The 25,933-nt window shown below is 47.4% G+C and overlaps 1 protein-coding gene across 1 annotated transcript in view; it reads right to left on the reverse strand.

Annotated features, from left to right (window-relative positions):
- Window positions 1-11,531, reverse strand: part of DHX58 (DExH-box helicase 58) — a 32,513-nt gene extending 20,982 nt beyond the window's left edge. Inside the window, exons 1-2 of the mRNA XM_073683554.1 lie at window positions 11,265-11,531; window positions 8,585-8,752 (exon numbers count right to left, since the gene is read on the reverse strand). Coding sequence (XP_073539655.1) covers window positions 8,585-8,752 — 168 coding nt within the window. The 5' untranslated portion in view covers window positions 11,265-11,531. The remainder of the gene's footprint in view (window positions 1-8,584; window positions 8,753-11,264) is intronic.
- Window positions 11,532-25,933: the final 14,402 nt, after the last annotated feature.

The following is a 25,933-nucleotide window of genomic DNA, read 5'->3' on the forward strand; positions in this document are numbered from 1 at the left end:
ATCTCACCGGGGAGGCCCTGGCCTGGCTAAATCCTCTATGGGAGAGAGGAGACCCCCTGGTGTCCGACTTGCCTGCCTTTCTCACGGCTTTCCGGAAAGTCTTCGACGAACCCGGACGGAAGACCTCATCCGCATCATCACTGCTACGCCTCCGTCAGGGAAGTCTCACCGTGGGCCAATATGCCATACGGTTCCGTACCCTTGCCTCGGAGCTGGCCTGGGATAACGACGCTCTGGTATCCGTCTTCTGGGAGGGTCTGTCCGGCCGTATTAAAGATGAACTTGCCGGTCGGGACATTCCTACCACTCTCGATGACCTAATAACTCTTGCCACCCGGATTGACCTACGGTTCCAGGAGCGTGCCAAAGAGGTCACCCGTGAGAGGAGGTTTCCATGTCTAGCTCCTACTTTTCAGAAACCCGTCACTCCCTCCGTCTCTCCCCAGGTACACTCTCCTGAGCCTATGCAGATCGACCAGACCAAGATGGTCAAAACCCGTCAGGACTTACGCCGTGCCGAGGGGAGCTGCTTCTACTGTGGCAGTAAGGAGCACCGGATCCGTGCCTGCCCGGAGAGGTCGGGAAACGCCTGTGTCTAGGTTCGCTCAGAGAGGTCGACCTAGACAAGAATAAATCCTCTCCATCTCTGCTGCTGTCAGTCTCAATCGTCTGCGGGGAGAACCGTTATTTCGAACTAGCCCAACTTGACTCTGGAGCAGCCGGGAATCTTATTTCACAGTCCCTGGTAGAGAAATACCGCATCCCCACCAAACCTCTGGCTGTACCCTTGTCTGTTGCTGCCGTGGATGGGGGTCTCTTACCACGCCCCATCCAACTCATCACCGAGTCCATTACTCTGCAGGTGGGAATGCTGCATTCTGAGAGTATCTCCTTTCATGTTCTGCCTGGACTCTCTCACGCCCTCTTGCTAGGTCTACCTTGGCTCCAGAGACATGCACCCGTGCTTGACTGGCAGACCGGAGAGGTCCTTCGCTGGGGACAGGACTGCCATAAGACCTGTCTGGTTCCCGTCCATCCCGTCCGTCCTTCTCCTACCCCAGCTAATCTACCTGGACTTCCGATTCCTTATTGGTCTTATGCTGATGTCTTTAATAAAAAGGAGGCAGAGACACTACCCCCTCATAGACCATACGACTGCCCTATCGACCTGTTACCCGGTACTACTCCTCCCCGTGGGCATATTTATCCATTATCCGCTGCTGAGACCCGGTCGATGTCCGAATATATTGAGGAGAATCTGGCCAGGGGATTCATCCGGAAATCTACCTCCCCGGCGGGAGCAGGCTTCTTTTTCGTCAAAAAGAAGGACGGCTCTCTCCGTCCCTGTATAGACTATAGAGGCCTTAACCAGATCACGGTGAAGAATAAGTACCCCCTTCCGCTCATTCCGGAGTTATTTGATCGTCTGAGGGGGGCTAGAATCTTTACCAAACTGGACCTCCGTGGGGCGTACAACCTGGTTCGTATCCGTCAGGGGGATGAATGGAAGACGGCATTCAACACCCGGGACGGCCACTATGAATATCTGGTAATGCCCTTTGGTCTCTGTAACGCTCCTGCCGTCTTTCAAGAGTTGGTCAATGACATCTTCCGGGACCTTCTCTACTCCTGCGTAGTGGTGTACCTGGACGACATCTTGGTCTTCTCTCCGGATCTCCAGACTCACCGGAGGGACGTTCGTCAGGTCCTGCTCAGGCTCAGGCAGAATCACCTCTTCGCTAAATACGAGAAGTGCCTCTTTGAGCAGATCTCGCTTCCGTTTTTGGGCTACATTATTTCTCAGACCGGCCTACGAATGGATCCAGAGAAACTGTCTGCCATCGAGAAATGGCCTCGACCGGAGGGGTTGAAGGCCATTCAGCGGTTCCTGGGCTTCGCCAACTACTACCGCCTCTTCATACCACACTTCTCTTCCCGGACTGCCCCAATTTCCGCGCTCACCCGTAAGGGTACTAATCCCAAAGAGTGGCCGCCCGAAGCAGAGGAGGCCTTTCTTTCCTTAAAACAGGCCTTCTCTTCCGCCCCGGTGCTGCATCGCCCGGACGGCAACAAGCAGTTCTTCCTGGAAGTTGACGCCTCCTCCTCTGGAGCCGGAGCGGTACTTACTCAAAAATCATCTTCCGGGAGGATGGTAACTTGCGGCTTCTTCTCTAAACTCTTCTCCTCCTCAGAGCGCAATTATTCCATAGGAGACCGAGAGTTATTGGCCATCAAACTGGCATTGGAGGAGTGGCGTTACCTGCTCGAGGGGGCTCTTCACCCGGTAATAATTTACACTGACCACAAGAACTTGGCTTACCTCCAGCATGCCCAGAGACTTAACCCGCGCCAAGCCCGGTGGTCCTTGTTTTTTGCTCGCTTTGATTTTGTTCTTCATTTTCGCCCGGCTGACAAAAACGTTAAGGCGGACGCCTTGTCTCGATCCTTTCTGGTGTCTGATCTCGAGGAAGATCCGAAACACATCATCGATCCCGCCAGAGTAATGCAGGTGGCTCCCGTGAGTCTAAATCGTCTCCCTCCCGGAAAGACGTTCGTATCAGTACCTGATCGGGAGAAGATCCTTCACTGGGGTCACTCGTCTAAACTGGCTGGCCATGCCGGTCAGAAAAAGACCCTCCAGCTTATTACCCGGCACTACTGGTGGCCTACCCTGCACAAGGACGTAATTGACTTTGTTTCTGCCTGTGTGTCCTGCGCCCACAACAAGGTTCCGAGACATCTGCCAGCCGGTTGCCTCCTTCCGCTTTCTGTACGTGCTGCCCCCTGGCAGCATATAGCAATGGACTTTATAACTGACCTCCCAGTCTCTGCCGGTTGTACGGTCATTTGGGTGGTCGCTGACCGCTTCTCCAAGATGGCTCATTTCGTTCCCCTGCCAAGCCTCCCGTCTGCACCCGAGCTAGCTAAAGACATTATTCGTCACATCTTTCGTCTTCATGGCCTGCCCCTCCACATCGTGTCGGATCGTGGGGTACAGTTCACCTCACGCTTCTGGAGAGCCACTTGTAAACTGCCAGACGTCACCCTGGACTTCTCTTCCGCTTACCACCCACAGTCCAATGGTCAAGTGGAGCGGATCAATCAGAACCTGACCAGTTACCTCTGGCACTTCGTTAATGCCCATCATTCAGACTGGGTGGATCTCCTACCATGGGCCGAGTTCTCTTATAACAATCACGAGAGCGAATCCTCCTCCAAATCCCCGTTTTTTGTAGTCTTCGGTCAGCATCCTCGGATTCCTTTTCCTGTCTCCACCTCTGTGGACAACCCGTCTGCAGAATCTCTCGTTAGCAAATTTTCCTCCATTTGGGAGAGTACCCGATCCGCACTCCTTCAGTCGTCCGAACGGATGAAAAGACACGCTGACAAAAAACGCCTGGATCCTCCACAATTTCGTCCTGGAGATAAAGTCTGGCTCTCATCTAAATATGTCCGACTCAAGATACCTTCTTACAAGTTAGGGCCTCGGTTCATCGGTCCTCTGGAGGTCATCAGTCAGATCAACCCGGTGGCCTATAAATTGAAACTCCCGGCCAACTTACGGATCCCTAACTCCTTCCATGTATCTCTCCTCAAACCTGTGGTACTTAACTCTTTTTCCAAGTCTACAGGTACGCCTCCTGCTCTGGTTTCTGCTGAGGACGAGTTTGAGGTAGAGAACATTCTTGCCACCAAAAGGGTAAGAGGAAAGACCTTTTTTCTAGTAGATTGGAAGGGGTTTGGTCCTGAGGAGAGAACGTGGGAGCCCCGGGAGAACATCCATGCCCCTGTTATCCTTGCTAAATTTCTGTCTGGCCTAAAAAAGGGGGGGCCTAAAGGGGGGGGGTACTGTAGCGCCGGCGTCCCTACCCTCTGCTAGGCAGGGACGCTGTTCCCCTCACCTCTCTGCTCCATGTCCGGCGTCCTCCTCCCGCTCTGCTGGCAGCGCGCGCTCCTTCCCGGCCACTGTGCTTAGGGCGGGCGCGCGCGCTCTCCCTCCCTCTTAAAGGGGCCGCGCGTGCCGTCCTAAGGCCGGAGGACTTCACCATATATAAGGCACCTCCTCCAAAATGGAGGTGCCCGAGCAATGTTGTTGCACTGTTCACTACTCTGCTTCAGCCCTCAGGTCCCGTTGCCAGTTACCTGCCAGATACCTGCCAGATTCCTGCCAGCTTGCTGTCTTATTCCTGCCTGATATTCTGCTACCTGCCTGCTAGCCTGAGGTCCGCGGTCTGCCTTACAACTCCTGTCAGTCTGTCTAAGGACCAGCTTGCCCGCTCACCTGGGAGCGCACATCAGCTACCTGCCTGCTTGCCTGAGGTCCGACGGTCTGCCTTCCAACTCCTGTCAGTCTGTCTATGGACCAGCTTGCTCGCTCACCTGGGAGCGCACATCTGCTACCTGCCTGCTAGCCTACCTGGAGGCTCCGCCGTCACGTGCTGTGACCACCTGCCTGTCCAGTGACTCCTGCCCGCTCACCTGGGAGCGCTCATCTGCCGCCTGTCTGTTGGTCTTCCTGGAGGCTCCGCCGTCACATGCTGTGACCACCCGTTTATCGAGAGACTCTCGCCTGCTCACCTGGGAGCTCACGTCTACCATCAGCCGCCACAGGTCGTACCAACCCTTTACCCAGAGTCTGCCCCGGTCACTTGCCGTGACCATCTGCCCGTTCATCCAGAGACTGCCCCGGTCACTAGCCGTGACCATCTGCCCGTTCATCCAGAGACTGCCCCGGTCACTTGCCGTGACCTCCTGCCCGTTCTTCCAGAGACTGTCCCGGTCACCTGCTGTGACTGCCTGCCTGGTCGCCACCCGCTCCCTTACAAGGACCGCCCCCTTGTATAGTAGCTCAGAGGTTCCGCCTCCCAGACCCGTTACATATATATATACACTGTGTGTATATATATATATATATATATATATATATATATATATATATATATATATATATATATATATATATATATATATACACACACAGGGTGGTCCAAAAGTAGGTGGACAGAAAGTGTAATAAGGTTATGGAGGGGGAAATTTATCAAACACTATATTGCAGCCGCTTGTCTGGATCATCCTCCAATAAACCATGAATTAGACGTGGACGATAAGCTTTCCACCCAATACATTTCAGGATTCGCATGATAGAAGCTCGTGAAATTCCCAATTCCAAAGAGGCTCTTCTGGTGGACTTTTTTGGACTCTGAACAAATGTTTCAACAACAATTTGTTTATTATCTTCTGTACAGACTGTTTTGGGTCGATCAGTTTTTGGAGCATTAAGGATTGAGCCAGTGGTATCGAATTTGTCACGAATGCGGTAAATGGTTTGTCTCTTTGGGGCTTGAGTACCAAATGTTTCAACCCAATTTGCTCTATTGGTTTTAGCATTTTGAGATTTCCAATACTCTGTTAAAATCCATTTTCTTTGATCTGTATTTAAATTATTTGCCATTATGTGTTATCTAAATTATCTGAAAAGAAAACAGATTTGGGGGAGATCTATCTGTGAAAACTAGATCTGTGAAACTGGCTCAGTTGCCCTTAGCAACCAATCAGATTCCACCTTTCATTTTCCAAAGAGTCTGTGAGGAATGAAAAGTGGAATCTGATTGGTTGCTAAGGGCAACTGAGCCAGTTTCACTTTACACCATGTTTGATAAATCTCCCCCTTCATAACCTTATTACACTTTCTGTCCACCTACTTTTGGACCACCCTGTATATATATTTTCCCTGTAAAAGCATAAAATTGGGAAAGTAGTTCATTTACATTTAAAACTGACTAATAAACCCAAAAGATCTTCAGATTATATTGATGTCTCTTCTTACATATGTAGTAGTGGTGGAGGTGATAGTCTGCCCCTGATACTAAAAAGGGTTAAAAGTATGTTCCTGAAGTTAGAACCCTCTAAGGCTACGGTTTGGCCTAGGATTAATTGTAATAGCTGGCCCAGTAGAGGGAGGGGGAACTGAGTGCTAGTGTCAAGTGCGGGAAGTGAGCACAGTCAGTAGTTGTGCAGTACTGCAGAAACCAGCAGGCTCTGTAAGGGCTGCTAGGGTAGATGTGGGCCTGGTATCCTGGACAGTGGATTGCCAAAGAATCCCTCCGAAAGAGTCCCCTTAGCCAGCCTGGGAACCTTGAGATAGGCGTCGGGGGCCTGAGGGCACGTTCTGTCTGCGAGGCTGCAGAAGTTGTCAGGACTCAAGTACTCAGAGGCAGAGAGAAATGGGATCTAGATATACTGTCATTGGTGAAGAAGAGTCTCTAGGGCTAGAGAAGAAAGCAACAGAGATGTTTCACCTAGATAGGGAACCAGGGCTGAAGTTGTATCTGGTACCTGTGGGAAAGATGACAAACCGTTGGGCCTTATCCTTTATACATGCCTGTAAATACTGCCAGTTACCAAGTAAAGTTCTGGTTGTTTTTATGAACCCTGTGTCCTCTGAATTTATCGCTGCTCTGATTCCAGAAGAAGGATTCCTGGAGTCAGAAGAGGCCAGCTGGCCAGAAGTAAGTGGAAAACACCATATACACAGCAGCACTCCAGAGCGATGGCACACTTTGTCTGTAGGGTGCCAAAGGGAGCATGGGCTACAGCTCGCCCACGACTACCTAGTTTTCGCACCTTACATTTGGCGTAGACGGCAGGATGTGAGCTCCTCGCGCGTAGAAAGCAGGGAAGAGATGACTCAGAGCACAGATGTAAGTGTGCTGGAAGACATGTGGCACATGATGGCGGCCCAAAGCATGGATCTCTAAATGGTGACAGCGGCAGTGATAAGGAGGAGAAGAACCGCCTATCGTGGGTGTGGATAGCGCCCGAGAGCACGAAAATGGGGCTAGCCCCATGAGTGTCAGCCCAAAGAAGGATGGGCCCAGCAGTCAAGATCGGTCGCAGAATGGGATATATGTTGATGAAGAGGGCGCAGCGCAGAGTAAAGTCCGGCCCAGCAAGTGGCAGCTCTCCATGTAAGGAGGCGCGGGTGAAGGCGGAGCCTCAGAGAGTGAAGTGTGAAGCGGTGGTTGCGTCAGAAGATCGGCCAAGAAAGAGGTGGAGTTGGGAATCACCGGTAAGCAACCAGTGTTATTTTCTGCATTGCACATGAGGAGAGAGGCGTAGCCACAAGTCTCAGACGAAGATGGCGTACTGTGAGCCAGATTGCCCTATGGAGGTGAGCGATGGAGAAGAGATGTTGGAGATCGTCACCCCTGGTGCCGCAGCCGGAAGCTACCAGGCGATGGGCGCCGCCCATGGACCGCCACCGCTACCACCAGTCACCGTACAGTGAACGTTTGACTGTTGGCGCATGAGCTCCGGGTTATGTGCTGGAGACGGATGCCGGGCATTGACACTCCTTCGGCTGAGGGAGGCAAAACCCCAGGCGGAGCCAGCACAGCGGCAGTGCCGCCGGAAGAGGATGATGGGCACTTTCCATCATGGCTGGTCCCGATTCTGATGCGAGCGGCAGTGATCCGTGGAGAAGCACTGAGGAGAGGATTCCTGGAGTCAGAAGAGGCTGGCTGGCCAGAAGTAAGTGGGAAACACCACATACACAGCAGCACACCAGAGCAAGGACACACTGTCAGTAGGGTGCCAAACCAAGCATGGGCTACAGTTCGTCCACGACTGCCTCGTTTCGGCAGCTTACACATATATCATCTGCTGCTGTACAGTCCGCCTGAACATAATACCTTGGACATGTGCTTGATTTGCAGCCTGGCTGCATGATGGAAGCCAGGTATTTTACTCTCTGAAACACTCTGGCGTTTCAAAGAAGTGATACATAGCCAGAGCCCATACTAGTCTGGCCGGCACCACCCTCACCTGGCTTTTCCCAGAGCTGCTACAGGTGATTGACAGGTCTTATCCCTATGTACACACTAGGGAAAGATCTGTCAATCACCTAGAGCAGCGCTGGGAAGAGCCAGGTGAGGGTGGTGCTGGACTAGTCTAATCTCTGGCTATGGCCCTTGGGAGGATCTTCAAAGCATTATTTGTTTGAAATGCGTGAACATTTCAGAGAATAATAGACCTGGCTGCAATTGTGCTGTCAGGTTGTGATTCATGCTGGTTTGCTTTAAGATCTAAAACCTGTCCAACTAATTACATTGGTATACAGTGATTTTGGTGCCATCGATGTCTGAACAGTTTTATATGAAGTTTATTGTGCTGATTTAGAATATGACTTTGGTTTTGCCAGATTGGCTCTAGTTTCTGAGATATTTAATAGTTAATTATAGTAGAATTATGGCTTCAAAAAGTCGCCTTTATAGCATTGTAAGCCTGCAAATTGAGATATAATTATTTTGTATGGGATATTCCATTACCTAAGACACAAGTCGCATTAGAGGAATGCATTATGTTCATGGGTGAAGTATCTCAAAAACTAGAACCAATTCAGCAGAAGTAATGGGATTTTTTTTATTTCAGGACCCTCAAAATAACCTAAATCCATTCAAAAAACCTTGGCACCTGAAAAAGAAATTTTTTTGTAGACCTGTTTTATTAATTAATTGCAACATTTAACAACAATATTCCAGAAGGAGATACAGTCATGGATTTCAGACAGCAAGATGGCACATACCTTGTTCACAATCATGGCAACCTTGGCATTAGACTTAATCTCTAGATGCCGCATTGCTACATACAAAGCTGCCTTGGTTTTACCAGACCCAGTTGGAAGCCAGATAATGATGTTTTTGCCTTCCAGTGCTGGGCCAATGACTTCCCACTGATAATCCCGCAGCTCCATCTGTAAAACATGACGCAAATTCCAGGACCATGGGAATATGGTTCATGATATGCTGGGCTTTGCACATTAAATTAGGCAAATATAATAATACTGGCCAGACACAACCCCTCCCGCATAGACATGTACACTCAGCCGAGCGTTCAGGTGGTCTCTATAGGAAGAGAGAAGTAAGCTGCTGTAAAACTTCTCAGATTGGCTGCAGTGGTTACCTGACGCTCTCCTGCAGTTTTGAGCATCCTTTTTTGCTTTGAAAGTGGTAGACAACCCCTATGAACTTCTAAGATGTTTCAGTCAATAGCTATTGACATCTGGCATCTAAGTGGTTAAACTGCCAGTGTCGTCCATGTTCTCTTGTCAGCTTTACTCTCACCCAGCCATCACTTCTGTCCATACAATGGCCGCGGTGGAGGAGCATTTCCTCCAATAGGAAAGCAGCTTTCCCGAGAGAGGAGTTTTCCAATTGGAAGAGCTCCAATCGCAGCAGCAGGTATTGTATTATACTGCTTGTGAACGTAGCCTTACAGGTGGCGTTTGCTGCCAACATCACGGGCACAGAGCCCACATAATCAGAGTGCTGTAGTAGTAGGATGCTCAGCCAGTCTGATTATAAGACCACGGCCCCACTATCAGTATTCGGTCAGTAATTTTTCTCAGGAGTGGGGGCCAAAACCAGGTGAGGAACAATCAGAGAAAAGGTATAATAGAAACAAGTCACCAATTCTGCATTTATCACCCACTCCTGGTTTTGTTTCCCACTCCTGAGAAAAAATACTGATCAAATGCTGATAGTGGGGCCGTGGCCTAAAGGGGACATTTTTTTTTTTTAAACTTAACCCTCAACTGGTGAGGTGGGGTTTGCGACACCTCAGGGAATTTTTGTTCGGCTGCCATTCATTGAAAAATGCTGGTATGAGGATACGTGTCTCACTAGCTTCCATCCATTTGTGGGTGTCAAAAATTTGTTATACTCACGTGTAATCAATTGCCAATAAGAAAACGATTAAAACAAATGTGATCTTTGCATTTTCTGTAAAAATAAGAGATTTCTAAACACTGGGGTATAGGAAACCCCACATCACCAGTTGCGTGACAAAAACCCCACCTCACCAGTTGAGGGTTAAAGGGAGTCTGTCAGCACAGAATGACTGTTCAAACCAAGTACAGGCGCTAAGTGCTCCATGGCGGGGTCAATCATTTATAAACACCATCACACCTGCTCGTTTTCCATCCATCTCTACTCTTCTCTGGCTCTATAAAGCCAGAGCTGTCCATCACAGATGAAGGGGTGAAGATTAAGAAAACATGCAGCTGGGAAGGTGTATATAAATGATTGGCTCTACCATGATGCACCGAGCAGCGGGACTTAGCTTGAACAGTCATTCTGAGCCCTTTAAATGCATATATTTGGGGATAAAAATATTTTTTTTCAATTGGGTTTAATTACAAATTTTGGCCTTTACAGTCTCTTTGTTTATCTGCACATTCAACTTTGATGTGGTCTGTGGTTATAAATTAGCTGAGAGAATCTCAGAAAGACAGATAAAAGGGTTAGAAACTTTCCTGTTAGACAGTCAGAAGGAGCTCAGACAGATTCTCAGGTAAAGGGAACCTTTCATGTGAAAAAAACGCTATTAACCTGCAGATATGGGGTTAATCTGCAAGTTAATAGTATTCTAAACCTGCCCGGCGCCTGCACTTGGACCCCCGTTGCCCGGAGGAAATAAACTTTCTTCTCCCCGGCAGCGTTCTGGTTTCAGTCACGGGGGCAGCACCATCGCGATTTCAGTCACCGCTCTGTGTAAAGAGAGCAGCGGCTGTAACCATAACCTCGGCTCTGACCAACAGCTGACCCTAATGCTGAGCTGCTGTCAGTCAGTGCGGGGGGTGCGATTACAGCTGCTGCTCTCTATACACAGAGTGGTGACTGAAACCCGAACGCTGCCGGGGGGAAGAAAGCTCTAAGTGTGGGCGACTGGCAGGTTCAGAACACTATTAACCTGCAGATTAACCCCATATCTGCAGGTTAATAGTGTTTTTTCTGGTGATAGGTTCCCTTCAACTCATTCTGCAGCCATGAACAGACAGTGTAACATACAAGCTATAGAAGACAAACAGTGCAAAATTTTTAAGAAAACCCAATTGCAAAAATCATTTTTAGCCCTAAATACATGTATTTAAAGCGATTTAGTGGGAACCAGTCACCAAAGAAAACCCCCAAACTAATATAAAAGCTTTACATTTTGGTGAAAAGACTGATCTTCATCTTGGCACTTCCTGCCGTTAGCCATCTTATAGCTCACATGCTGTTTGCGAATGTTACCTAGGATCCCTAAGCTCACCTTTGCAGGTGACTCCGGGGCTATGCCAGCTAGTACCAAGATGAAAATGACACCTGTACAGCCTTTTTACATCGTAAATAGCGCGGTCTATCAGGATTACTTCATTGCCCCCTTTTGCACACATACATATGGCTGCTGCTCACTCTTCCTATACATCCGAGCATAGAACTCACCTTTAATTCTTCCAGGTGGCTTTGGTCTATGGTTTGTTCTGGCTTTGTCTATCTACTGAGCCCCCTCTGCTGCTGTCTCTGCCTATATACCAGGATTTGGTTTAGTTTCCCTTCCACTAAATAGAAAGCCAAGCAGAGGGAGGCCTTAGGGCTTCTGTGAGGCACAACATATGAATATACATTAGTTTAGGTGTCGATGCTGTAAATCCAGAGCCAAGAAATCCACTCAGCGCGCCCCAAACGTAGTGTCACAGACGAAAACCGAAACTGAAACAATCGTCTTGCTTTATTTATATTCTGTTATTAATAATGACATAAGGAGAAACAAAAAAAAAAAGAAGATGCAAATTTATCGCAACTCTGCAGCTGGAATCCAGCCGGGATTCAGCCATGAAAACTGCAAAGCCCTTATGAGATAATATGCAACTTCTACTTTGCAGTCTTCAGTTGGTGGCTCTAGGCAAATATTTAGATTTGAGAGTCCTCATTGGTTGATACCTTTTAATGGCTAACTGAAAAGATGGTAACAAGTTGCAAGCTTTCGAGACTACTCAGGTCTCTTCATCAGGCATAGTATACCACAAAATCTGAAGAGTCACATATTTATACACAATAAGACACACAAAAAATGCAATAGGTAAGACAGGTGATGAAAAGCAGAGTTATTATGGAAGAGATAAACAGTTCTGGCTATAAATATTTTTGCAGTTAATAGATAAGGAGTGTGAAGGTTATATTGTCCTGTGACTAGGTCCAGTGTTGTGGTGGCCTCACAGGTCTGAGAGTCTGAGGAGCACATTCCTTAGTTGATGTAGAATGACATAAATCCATGCGACACATACATTCCTGCTCTGAAAGTGTTAACCCCTTTAAAGCCCATGACGTACTAATACGCGTCTGTGCCCTGGGACTTAAGAGCCTGACCCGTATTAGTATGTCATCGCGATCGCGCGAGCACACAGGCTGTGCGGGCGCAATCGCCGCTGGGTGTCAGCTGATTGTCACAGCTGACACCCGGTACTATGTGCAGGGAGCGGTGGCTAAGGGGAGGTGATCGGTATACTCATCTCCTCTTCCGGCCTCCAGCGCTGTCTGCCGCGGCTTCCCGGGTGTTGCCATGACGACCCGATGTCATCATGACAACATCCGGGTCACCAGACAGCAGGAAGATTGTTTGGTCATGCGCAGCGCATGACCAAACAATCTTCTCACTGTGCAGCGCTGACTGCCTGCATGGCACAGGGATGGTGCTCCATCCCTATGCTATGCAGGCGATCAGAATAAAAAAAAGTGAAAGTCCCAGAGTGGGACAAAGTAAAAAAAACTTTCAGAAAGTAAAAAAAAAAAAAAAAAAAAAAAAAATTGTAAAAATATAAAAAAATAAAAATAAAAAAATAATAATATAATGTACCCATCAATAAATATTATTATGAAAAAAACAACCCAAACAATGAAAGTACACATATTTGGTATTGCAGCGTCCATAACGACCTGACCTATAAAACTGTCCCACTAGTTAACCCCTTCAGTGAACACGGTAAAAAATAAAAATAAAAAACGAAGCAAAAAACAATGCTTTATCATTATACCACCAAACAAAAAATGGAATAGCAAGCGATCAAAGACGAATATAAATAAAAATGTTACCGCCGAAAATGTCATCTTGTCCCGCAAAAAAAAAGCCGCCATACAGCTCCATCATCCAAAAAATCAAAAAGTTATAGCTCTTAGAATAAAGCGATGCAAAAAAATAATTTTTTCTATAAAATAGCTTTTACTGTGTAAAAGCACCAAAACATAGAAAAACTATATAAATGTGGTACCACTGTAAATGTACTGACCCGCAGAATAAAGCTACCTTATCAATTTTACCACACGCGGAGTAGAATAAAAAAAAAAAACAATTCCTGAATTGTTGTTTTTTGTTTATTCTGCCTCCCAAAAGCTGGAATAGAAAGCGATCAAAAAATGTCACGTGCCTGAAAATGGCACCAATAAAAACGTCAACTCATCCCGCAAAAAACAAGCCATCACATGACTCTGTCGGCCAAAATATGGAAAAATTATAGCTCTCAAAATATGGCGATGCAAAAACTAGATTTTACAAAATGTGTCTTTTAGTGTGTTTCACAAGAGGTGTCCAAATTAAATTAATAGTACTTCCAAACATACAATAATTACCACAAATTTTTTTACCAGGATATGTTAGAATTGCCCAGTAAAACATGAAGTACCGAAATAATTTTAAAATAAATATTTTATTTTAGACATATTAAAATCCAGATTTGAACCATAAAAGAGAAAGGTACCAAACATGAGGAGGCAGGAGAAACAACATTGAAATCTTTAGCAAAGCTTAAGTAATCTTATGATAATTTGATTATGCTGTGGATGAAGCACTCATCACAAATAAAAGGAGTATAGTGATATTATATATAGTAGCATGGGGTGTCAAAAGGAATTAATTTATTATGCCACACATTGGATCGAATCAACAGGGCAGTAGTGCTGTAGCATACTAGTGCTCTCGTGCACAGAGGTGCATAGGCCAGCACTAATCATTAATTGCATGACCAGCACCTGCGGCCGAAGTGATCGATCCAGTGCATATAAATAGATAAAGATCTCCTGCTGTCACTAACACCTAATACTAAATGGGTACATTCAATACATAGGCATATCTAAACAATAAAGTGTAAAGTACTTATTCCATACCAATGTAGCTACTCCTGCTTCCTGCCCCGACGCGCACGTTTCGCCTTAGCTTCTTCGGGAGGCGTGTCACACTGAGGGGTGTGCTCGTTTTTTATATGGCAACCAGCCAATGAGGGGATAGTGGGCGGAGATAAAACCAATGCTGCTCACAGCGTAGATCCAATGGCGCGCGCGAAGACTGAGGCGGCATCCTGGAAAAGAGTCCCGTGACCGGCGGTCACGTGCTAGATGACGCTCACGCCCTCACCGCCAGTGAAAGCGAGGCGTGATCAGCATTAAAAGACCACGGTGTTCAGGACTCGGGGCCGCAACAGTCCGCGCACGCGCACTCACCACAAGGAGAGCAGATCATGGATTGGAACGATAAGAAATGAAAAAGAATGAAGTAGAAGTAAGAAGAAATAAAAGAAAAGATAAATGGATGGAGGGGAATAACATAGAGCTGAATAGATGTATATATAGAAATAAAAGAATATGAAAAAATATGTGAAAAGAAAGAAATAAAGAATAAGATGAAAATAAAATAATAATAAATGTAAGAAATTAAACCAAATGCGGCTTAAATACTAATACCACAGATAAATGTGCAAATAATCTAGCTAATAGATTAATACCACCATTGATGGTATAAAGTGACAGTACACACTAAAGAAGTATAGATGAATGCTAATACATGAAGTGCATATATATAATTATATATTTAAAAAACGAATACTGTGATGACATAAAGTGACTGTGCATTACTCACATTGAATCAACATTATAAAGTGGCAATGTGTTACTCACAACATCTAGACATTATAAAGTGATAATGCGAAATAAATTAGATACAAAATAGATAATATAAAGTGACAGTGCAAACACAAACAAATAGGTAAATGCTGGCATTATAATATGCCTATGTATACTTTTACACTTAAAGATAAGGTGCAATAACAATATAAAGTGACTGTGCCATAATTACATCACATAAACATTATGAGGTGACGACGCAGAAAACGCCAATCAAAAAATATATAATAGATAGTCCAAGAAAGGGTTATAATAATTTATTCCATCCAAATTCTTCATCATTTCGTACTTCAACAGTGATTGTCATCTGTGCATCACGGACTCATCTCCATCCATATATACTAAGGGTATGTGCACACGATGCAGAAATGCTCAGGATTTTTTCCTGAGCGTTTCTGCATCTCTCTGGCAGGAAAAAACGCATGCGGATTGTACATGCGGTTTCCTGCCAGGGACATGCGGAAATGAAGCGGTCTTCACTTTCATTTCCGCATGCGGGTTGACAAGCGCTTCCCAAGCGATTTTAGCATCACTTGGAAAGTGCTTGTCAACTTCACACTATATAAATCCATGCAACCGGCATGGATTTATATAGTGTGTGATGTCAAAAAATAAAAAATAAATCTATACTTTACCCTCTGATGGCCCCCGGTGTCCTGCTTCATCGGTCCCGGCTGCCGGCAGTGAAGACTTTAGGACCTTCCGACGTCAGCGTCACGTGACCCGTCACATGACTCTGACGTCAGCGAAGGTCCTTCTTCATTCAAACGCGAAGTGCCCGGGAAGCCGGCAGGACGCAGCGCGGGCCGTCAGAAGGTGAGAATATATATATTTTTTATTTTATTCTTTTGGTACCTGGGTCTGGATGAGAGTCCTCTCATCCACACCCGGGTACCATCCGCACATTAGACCGCATGAAAAGCGCATCAACATATACAGTGATGCGGATTCCATGCGGTCTAATGCAAGTCAATGGCGGCAAAAGAGCAGCGTTTCCGCAAAATTAATTGACATGCTGCGGATTTTTGACCGCAGCGTTTACGCTGCGGAAAAATCCGCATCATGGGCACAGCACATGCGGATTTCCATTGGGGAACATTGCTGCCCTTCTACCATGCGTTTTTCATGCGTTTCCGCGGCGTTTACGCAACTGCAAAAACGCCGCGGAAACGCATGAAAAACGCATCGTGTGAACTCAGCCTAAACCCCAGGTACCAAATACTAAAAATTAAAAGAATAAAAATTAAAATCAAGACAAACAGCACACATCAAATATACGGTTTCAAATCTCATATATCTCGAATAACTCATATAACTCACAGAAAGACCCCAAACCCAAAACTCTCATTTAAGCCTTGAGGGGCCAGAGAACCCAACCGATATATCCATCTACTTTCAGTTTTTGCTAATGACGCGCCCCTGGGCCTGTGTCGCGCTGCGTTGCGCACGCGGGAGCTTACCCGGAGCCGGATCTGTTGAGGGTTGTAGTCTCGTGGCGGTGACCCGGTCCGTGCCCAGGGAGTCAGACTAAGTGGCGCTGTATCAGCGGTAGATGTAGGACGACTACGCCACCCGTTGAATGCAGCTATGGAGCTGCCGCTGCAGGGCAGACCGCTGAGGCCGGTGGTAGGATAGTGCAGCGTAGATGGTATAACCCCCAACGGGAGGGGTATGGCCTCAGGGCAGCCGACGTGGATGATGGGGGTAGCAGGAATCACTCAGAGACGATGCGGTGTGATTCAGGGTCTTTACTGGTGACAAAGATAGACCCTCCCGGAGTACTGGCTAGCGATTGGGGCCTGGTCAGTCCTTGAGCAGATGGGATCTCCCCTGGCCAGGCGGAGTTGTAGGCCTCCCAAACTAACGATACTCTTCTGGCTACCTTGCTAGAGGCGGGTATAAGTAGCCCACGTCCCTGAGTGTACTGTGTGGTGCTCACCCGTATGGCCGGTGACTCGGGGCCTTCTAGTAGCTTTCGCTCCATGACGGCGGTGCTGGTCCCACGCGTGTGACCGTGCCTTCGGGTTTCTGGGCCAGAGGACCTGCAATCCCCTGCCGGTCGGTTTCTGCTGCTGGATAGGAGTTAGTCCCCACAGCCTCGGACTCCGGGTCCGGTGATAACTTCTCAGTCAGGGCGAGCTCTGCAGCTGCCAGCCCCTGACTCCTTGTAGCACTGCTCCCACAGAGCTCCTGTTGTTTCTTCCTATGCTGCTTCTCTTCTCTACTTCTTCTCTACTCACTAACCCTGCCTCAGCCCTAGGTTTATATAGGGGAAGTTCTTCCCCTCCCAGGACTGGGCAGGAGGTGTGGCATGCATAGGATTCCTGACCAAGAGACCTCCCACCTGCTCTCAGGCGTAATATCTCTATCACTGTGGCAACCAGACCCCTGGGGTGTCACATTAATCTTTTGTGTAAATCACCCCCTCTAATGCCCATAGTGACTACATCAATGCCCCTAATTTTTAATAAATGAGGGTTACAATTGTGATACCTCTTAAAATGTTTGGGGATCGTTTTGAGAAGAGAGTCATTAGTATTGGTTTTGGCTTTCTCAATGTCTAAGCAGTGCTCGCGAGTAGAGATGAGCGTTGTTCTACTCGAACTGTTCGCCAATCTCAAATTCGAGCTGTTTTGGGCGGTGTTCGAGCCGTTCGGCGAACACGAACAATTTGAGAAAAATTCGGCTGTTCGAGGTTATGTTCGATAACTGTTCGTGCACCAAAATCATAACTGGATTTTTTCTCAGTAATGATGAAAATTAATGTTAATACGCAGTTTGAGTGTACAGCGGGGTGGGGGGAGGGGCAGGGGATGGATCTCTGCAGGAACAATGAAGATCTCCATTTTTTTTTCTCTTTCCCGCATTTGCAGTGGGGAGGTGCAATCTGTCAGCCTATCAGCAGCGCACACACGGAGCGAAGTGCTTTTTTTCACACAAGCAAGGGCATGTGTCATTGGCAGTGTATGTCACATGTCCTTGCCCTATAAGACCAAGCCATTTTCCCCGTCGCCACCATTTTCTCACTGCTGCAGCTGCGTGTTAGACGGCACCGCTGTTGCTGTGTGCGCTATACCTTGTTAATTTCAAGCCAATTTTCGCACAAATATACAGATAGCTTGGGAGTAGGGAATAGTTGTGATTGCAGTCCTTTTAAGGACTAGGTTACAGCATTTCCTACGACTTTTATCAGGGAGGTCTGTGCTCTTAAATAGATAGGTTGTGGGAGTAAAGACTAATTGTAATTGGAGTCCTTTTCAGGACTAGGTTACATGAGTTCCTATCAGTTTTTGCCAGGCAGGTCTGTGCCAGTGCTGTGCAAGTTTTTTTCACAGCATTTGGCTGAATCTAGCAAAGCTAATCCTTTTTGGCCTATTGCAGAGTGTGTTAGTCAGTGGAGTAGCCTATCTGTGTTGCAAGATATAACACCTGTGTATAGAATACCAATTTTTTTACTGCACCTAGTGAAGTAAAATCTTTTGGGCATAGCATCATTCTATTAGTCCATCTATACTGACCTCCATCAGGTTGCAAACTGAATATAATTTTTTTCTGCATCTAGCTCTGAAAAAATATTTGGGCTTCTAGCAGTGTGTGGGACTTGGTCTATTAGTCCATCTATACTGACCTCCATCAGGTTGCAAATTAAAAATAATTTTTTTCTGCATCTAGCTCTGAAAAAATATTTGGGCTTCTAGCAGTGTGTGGGACTTGGTCTATTAGTCCATCTATACTGACCTCCATCAGGTTGCAAATTAAAAATAATTTTTTTCTGCATCTAGCTCTGAAAAAATATTTGGGCTTCTAGCAGTGTGTGGGACTTGGTCTATTAGTCCATCTATACTGACCTCCATCAGGTTGCAAATTAAAAATAATTTTTTTCTGCATCTAGCTCTGAAAAAATATTTGGGCTTCTAGCGGTGTGTGGGACTTGGTCTATTAGTCCATCTATACTGACCTCCATCAGGTTGCAAATTAAAAATAATTTTTTTCTGCATCTAGCTCTGAAAAAATATTTGGGCTTCTAGCAGTGTGTGGGACTTGGTCTATTAGTCCACCTATACTGACCTCCATCAGGTTGCAAATTAAAAATAATTTTTATCTGCATCTACAGTACCTCTGAAAAAATATTTGGGCTTCTAGCAGTGTGTGGGACTATTTGTATTAGTCCATCTATACTGACCTCCATCAGGTTGCAAATTCAAAATATTTTTTTTCTGCATCTAACCCAGCCAATAGTTTTGGCCTAATACCACAGTTTGGCCACTCAGCTCTGCTCGGTTACCATCCATTGTTTTTTTGTGCAAACAACTCCAGAGTTGTGAATTAGTTAACCACCAAAATGAGTGGAAAAAGGCCTGCTGCTGGTGGAAAGGGGAATAGGCGTGTTGGGAAGGGGAAAAAAGGTTGTGTCCGTGGGGTAGGTGTTAAAGCAACAGTAACATCTGCAGAAGAAAGACCATCTTCCAGCCAAACTAAAATGTCTACTTCTTTTAGCGGACAATGTGATAAGATCCCTTTCTTACGGCCACGCCAATCGCTACAAATTCCAGATGAGGCACAAAAACAGCAGGTGCTTCAACGGATATCAAGTGCTCCTTTAAGTGGGCTCTCCTCCACATCAACTTCAACATCACAAATACTCCAGTCCTCAAAGGTGTCACCCAAATCGCACTTGCTTCCTCACAGCTCCCAAATCTCCAGCTGCCCGTCTGAGTATGAGGTAGAACAGATGGTTGAGTCTGCAGAGCTGTTTACTCATACTATAGCCTGGGAATCAGAGGTCGACTCCAGCGCTTCTGTGAATCCAGACGAGGAAATGATCTGCACTGATGCCCAGAATCTTTATGAGTCGGATCCAGGACCAGACGCAGAAGGTTCTGACCATAATGTAGACCCTCATTCCCAAACTGTAACTCCTGTTGGTGGAGACAATGAGGAAGACGATGATAAGACTCAAATACCTGATTGGAGCGACAACTTTAGTTTTCTGTCAGGGCAGGAACAGGTTGGCTCTGAGGACGACGGGTGTGATAACGCACAGGGTGATGATGATGAGGTCGGAGATTCCACTTACTGTCAACCCACAGTCAGCCAAGAGATGAGGTCAGCAGAGGAGGTGGAGGAAGATGCTAGTGACGACGAGGTCAGGTTGCGCCTTCCTGGACAGAGACGTAGTACTGGAAGCACGTCAACAACTGCATCCTCAAACACAACTCTGCCTCTCACCACAAGTCGTGGTGGCTCTTCAGGTCGCATGGGTGCTAAGCCTTGCATAGCCTGGGCATTTTTTCAGATCGATAAGATGACCCAACTCGTGTTATCTGTAACATTTGTCAGCAAAAGCTAAGTAGAGGCCAAAAAATACATAGTTTGAGTACTTCATGCATGAACCGGCACATGGACATGAAGCATAAGTTGCAGTGGGAAGCTCAGTGTGCTACAATGCGGCCTAGCCGGCCGGGCCAATCACCGTCTGCCATATCTTGTGCATCCGCGGCCTCTTCATCCTCTGTGACTGGGGGGACAGCAGTCACACCTGTTTTGGGACGCAGACCTGCCACCTCTTTACCCGCAACAGCCAGCGTGATTGGCAGGTCATCATTTTCTTTGGAGGTGGTAACACCAGCTGGTGTTGAGCGCTGTCCGACATCGATAGCACCACCTTTGGATCAAGGCAACCTAACATGTCCGCCTGCATCTTCCTCACAGACCGGCAGTTTGCCGGGGACACCCTTATCAACCCCGTCTAAGCACAATAGCCAGCCCTCGGTCCCTCAGATGTGGACAAGTAAAAGACCATTTCCTCCTAGCCATGAGAAAGCTAAGAGGTTGAATTTCACCATCTGCAAGCTCTTGGCTACAGAAATGCTGCCTTTCCGCCTGGTGGACACAGAGGATTTTCGAGACCTTATGTCCGTCGCAGTGCCCCAGTACCAGATGCCCAGTCGGCACTACTTCTCAAAGAAAGGTGTGCCTGCGCTCCACCAGCATGTCGCACACAACATCACCGCTTCTTTGAGAAACTCTGTGTGTGACAGGGTGCATTTCACCACAGACACTTGGACGAGTAGGCATGGACAGGGGCGTTACATGTCGCTGACTGGGCACTGGGTAACTATGGTGACAGCAGGACAAGGGGCTGCTGTCCAAGTCTTGCCGTCCCCACGAGTTGTGCGTCAATCCTCTTTATGTCAAAGTTCCTCCACTGCTTCTGCCTCCTCAACCTCCTCTCGGTCTTCCACCTGCACCCAAAGCCTGTCTGGTCATGCCACAAGCTTTCTAACTGCGCAGAAGGGATCCTGCACACCTCCTTACTATGCTGGCAGTAGGGCTCAACGTCATCAGGCGGTTTTTACATTGAAATGTCTGGGAAATGTGAGTCACACAGCTGAGGAGTTGTGGTCAGCTCTGGAGAACCAATTTCATGAATGGTTGTCTCCACTGGACCTGAAACCAGGGAAGGCCGTGTGCGACAATGCTGCAAACCTGGGTGCGGCCCTTCGCCGGGGCAATGTCACGCACGTGCCTTGTATGGCTCACGTGTTGAACCTGGTTGTCCAGCAATTTTTAGCCCACTATCCCAGACTAGATGGCCTTCTGCAGAGGGCACGGTCGCTGTGTGCTCACTTCCGCCGTTCGCATCCCGCAGCTCAGCGACTTACATCTCTACAGAAGTCGTTGGGCCTGCCACTTCACCGGCTAAAATGCGATGTGCCTACCCGGTGGAATTCAACTCTGCACATGTTGCAGCGACTGTGGCAGCACCGACAAGCCCTGGTGCAATACGTTCTGACGTATAGCCTGGACCAACGAGATTCAGAGGTGGGGCAAATCACGCTGGAGGAGTGGTCTCAGATCAGGGACCTATGCACCCTTCTGCACAGTTTTGAAATGGCGACGAAGATGTTTAGTGCTGACGATGCCATTATCAGCATGACTATTCCGGTGATTTACATGCTGGAGCACATGTTAAACAGAATTCGGAGTCAGGTGGTGGCACAAGAGGAGGTGGAGGAAGTAGAGGAGGAGGAGTTGTATGCGGAAGGGCTAACATCTGCAAGGTCCAGACGGTCGGCAGCACCAAGGCGGCAGGCATGTGAGGGTGGGGGAGATGGTTTTACCAGGGCGCATGGTAGCAGCCAAACTAGTGAGGAAGGTGCAGGAGCCCAGGAAGAAGTGGAGGACGAACTGATGGAAGACTCATCAGATGAGGGAGACCTTGATCACATTTCTGTTGTGCAAGGTTGGGGGGAGAGGACAGAGGAAGGAAGCATGATTGTTACCTCGCCACCAACACAACAGGGACTTGGTGCTCCTGGATGCGCAACACACATGAGTGCCTTCTTGCTGCACTACCTGCAACATGACCCTCGAATTGTGAGAATTAGAAATAATCCTGACTACTGGGTTGCCACACTGTTAGATCCCCGGTACAAAAGTAAATTTGCAGAAATTATTCCTGCCATAGAAAGGGATGCACGCATGCAGGAGTATCAGCAGAGACTGTTGCAGAATCTTACATGTGCTTTTCCACAAAATACCAGTGGTGCACGTAGTGAATCTCACAGTTCCAACTTGCCAACCGTGGGACCGTCAAGTGTTCAGCACTCAAACCGTAACAGAACCACAGTATCTGCTGGTAACATCAATTTTGCGGAATCATTTCACCACTTTTTTAGCCCATCCTTTGCAAGGCCACAGGAGACAAGAAGTCTGACACATAGTCAACGCCTAGAGACGATGGTACAGGAGTATCTCCAAGTAAACATTGAAGCCACGACTGTGTCACTGGACCCTTGCTCTTTTTGGGCTTCCAATCTGGATAAATGGCCGGAGCTAGCCACTTACGCCTTGGAGATCTTGTCATGCCCCGCAGCCAGCGTTCTGTCTGAACGTGTGTTCAGCGCTGCTGGTGGTGTGCTGACAGATAAGCGCACGCGGCTCTCCACTGATAATGTAGACAGACTCACGTTCATAAAGATGAACAAATCATGGATCCGAAACGACTTTTCTACCCCTGTGTCATCCTGGGGAGAGTAAAAGCTTGATGATTGGTTAAAATCACCCTACCAACCGTTTTAAGCTTTCAAATTACTAATCATGTTTATCTGTATCTTGACTGGAAAATAATTTGGGCTTTGTAGCAGTGTGCAGCACTGATCCTATTAGGCCATCTATACTAAAGCGTCACCAGATTTAAAATTAAAAATAATTTTTAGCTGCATCTAGCCCGGAAAATAATTTTGGGGCTCCGAGATGCGCAAGGCACATAAGTGCCTTCTTGCTGCACTACCTGCAGCATGACCCTCATATTGTCAGAATTCAAAGTAATCATGACTACTGGGTTGCCACACTCTTAGATCCCCCAAACTTTTCGATCAACCTTTTCATTTTAATAAAGACCAAAAAAATGGTCATTTTTGAAATTATAAGCATTAGCAGGTTGTTAGAAACTGAAATCAAACAGTTTTCAACTCAAAACTTTATTCTAGGTGATGTTACATTTTCACATAGGACCCCTTGTTCGAAAGGAGCTTCTGAACTCTCTCGTCCATTGAATTTGTCAGGTTTTGGATGGTTTCTGCTTCAATTGTTTTGCATGAGGACAGAATACCCTCCCAGAGCTGTTGCTTAGATGTGAACTGCCTCCCGCCATCATAGACACTCCTTTTAATGATGCTCCAAAGGTTCTGAATGGGGTAGAGGTCAGGGGAGCATGGGGGTCACACCATAAGTTTGTCCCCTTTTATGCCCATATCAGCCAGAGATGCAGATGTTTTATGTGCAGCATGAGATGGTGCATTATCATGCAGAAAAATGATCTTGCTGTGAAATACACGGTTCTTCTTCTTGAACCATGGCAGGAAGTGCTGTTTGAGAAAATCCACATACATTATGGAGTTCATCTTTAGCGCCTTCAGGGATCCTAAAGGGGCCGACAATCTCTCTCCCCATGATTCCAGCCCAAAACATTACTCCACCTCCTCCTTGTTGGCGCTGTATCCGTGTTTGCGTGGGGTGTCCATCAACCAGCCATCCTCCACTCCATCCATCTGGACCATCGAGCGCTGCACGGCACTCATCCGTGAACAAAACAGTTTTGAAATCAGTCTTCATGTAATGTTTGGCCCACTGGAGCCGTTTCTGCTTGTGTGAAGTGGATAGAGGAGGTCGACAGGATGGCGCATGCACAGCTGCAAACCTCTGAAGGACCCTGCATCTTGTTGTTCGGGGGACGTTGGAGGCACAAGCAGCTTCAAAAACTTGTCTGCTGCTATGACAAGGCTTTTTTGCCGCTGCTCTTTCAACCTGATGTAATTGCCTGTAGGAAAGAGTCCTCAATTTGCCCTTATCAGCACGCACACGTGTGTACTGTGAATCAGCTACATACTTCTTGATTGCCAAGACACTTCATCCTGATCATCGCACAATGTTGATTGTAGTCATGCCTTGACCTAAACACTCCACAATTTGTTGCTTCTCAGCAGCCGACACATCCTTTTTCTTTCCCATTTTGGCAGAAAATGTAGGCTGCTTAATAATGTGAGAGAGCCTTCTTAAGTAGTCTTGCCTTTCATTGGACACACCTGCCAAACTAATTAGCACAGGTGTCTGCAATTGCTTACAGTGATATAAAGAGCCCTGACACACATAACCATCAATGAGTTTAACTGACAAACAAACAAATTCTTCCCTTATCACTCCTAAACACTTTTTGTATAATAATTTGGAACGCAGTGTACATGTGCTTTTCCACAAAACACCAGTGGTTCACGTAGTGAATCTTACAGTTCTAACTTGCCAACCGTGGTCTGTATGGAGTTGTTCAATAAAGGGCCCAAAATTAAGATAACATAGATGGGAGAGGTCTCTATGAATAGGAATTCCTAAGTATTTGATACCCTGTGAGGGCCAGGCAAAGGGAAAGTTGGACTGGATGGAATCCTATATGGATTTGGGGAGGGAGACATCGAGGGCCTCAGACTTCGCTGCATTGATTTTAAAATTTTACCATGTAACAAAGTGATCTATTTCAGCCATAACAGCATGGATGGATATATGTGATTGAGTGATATATACTAGGACATCATCAGCAAATAGAGAGCACTTGTACTCGGTGCCTCCCACCTCAATCCACCTAATATTGGGGTTATGGCGAATTGATGAGAGCAGGTGCTCCGTCACTAGGATGTATAAGAGAGGGGACAGAGGACATCACTGCCTTGTCCCATTGGTGATTGTGAAAGGTGATGAAAATGTTCTGACGCACCCCCTGGGCCTTGGGACACCCGGAGCCGGACCCTTTTTGGTGGATGCTGGTGGTCGTAGTCTTCGTGGCGGCGACCCAGTTCCGTGGCTCAGGGCGGTCAAACCAGTGGCGGAACTATTTATGTGGTTTTCATGTTTAAATGTCCGACTACGCCACCCGTGGATTGCGGTCAGAGTGAACCGCCGCTACAGGGCAGACCACTGAGGCTGGTGTTGTGGGTGCAGCAGAGCGTAGCATAACTCCCCACGGGAGGAGTATAGCCTCAGGGCAGTGTATGCGGAGGATGGGGGTGATGGTGCAGGGCAGCAGCAGTAACGACACGGAGTCAGTGATGCAGTTCAGGGCCTTTACTCACAGTTCTTATTATCCAGACCACGTCTGCAGGTAACGGCTGCCCACGTCGTACTGTGCTCACCAGGTGAGGGGCTCAGACAACTCCCAGATAACTTTGGAGCACTTCACAGGACCCCCTTTGTGTGTCCTTTGTCTGGCCTTTCTTACCAACACTTCTGTCCGGCTGCCTCGGGCCTCCTCTTGGTAAACTTGGCGCCAGTTTCCCTGACCCTATGTGGTGCCTTCCTAGCGGGTGTAGCGAGGGGCTGCGCCACATAAAATGTCAGAGCCTCCGGTTTCTAGCTGAGGGTCGTTTCCTGCCTCCACTAGTTCGGGGACCGGTCTCCCCCTTTGGCCTGACCCCTCCACGCAGGTGGATTCGGGCGTGCGGTGGCGACTCGCCCGTCCGCACCCCTGGGATCCCTTCATTTCTCGTTCCTGGAGCCTTCTCCGCTCCTCTTCCTTCCTTCTCCCTCTTCCAGGCCTGGGCCTCTGTTACTAGGCCCGCCTCCGGAGCAGAGCTCATGCAGAGCCCCTGCTCCCTGCCACTTCTGCT

Source organism: Phyllobates terribilis, unplaced genomic scaffold, assembly GCF_046119375.1.
Source record: "Phyllobates terribilis strain yellow unplaced genomic scaffold, ASM4611937v1 Scaffold_5__5_contigs__length_657084704, whole genome shotgun sequence".
Lineage (NCBI taxonomy): Eukaryota > Metazoa > Chordata > Amphibia > Anura > Dendrobatidae > Phyllobates > Phyllobates terribilis.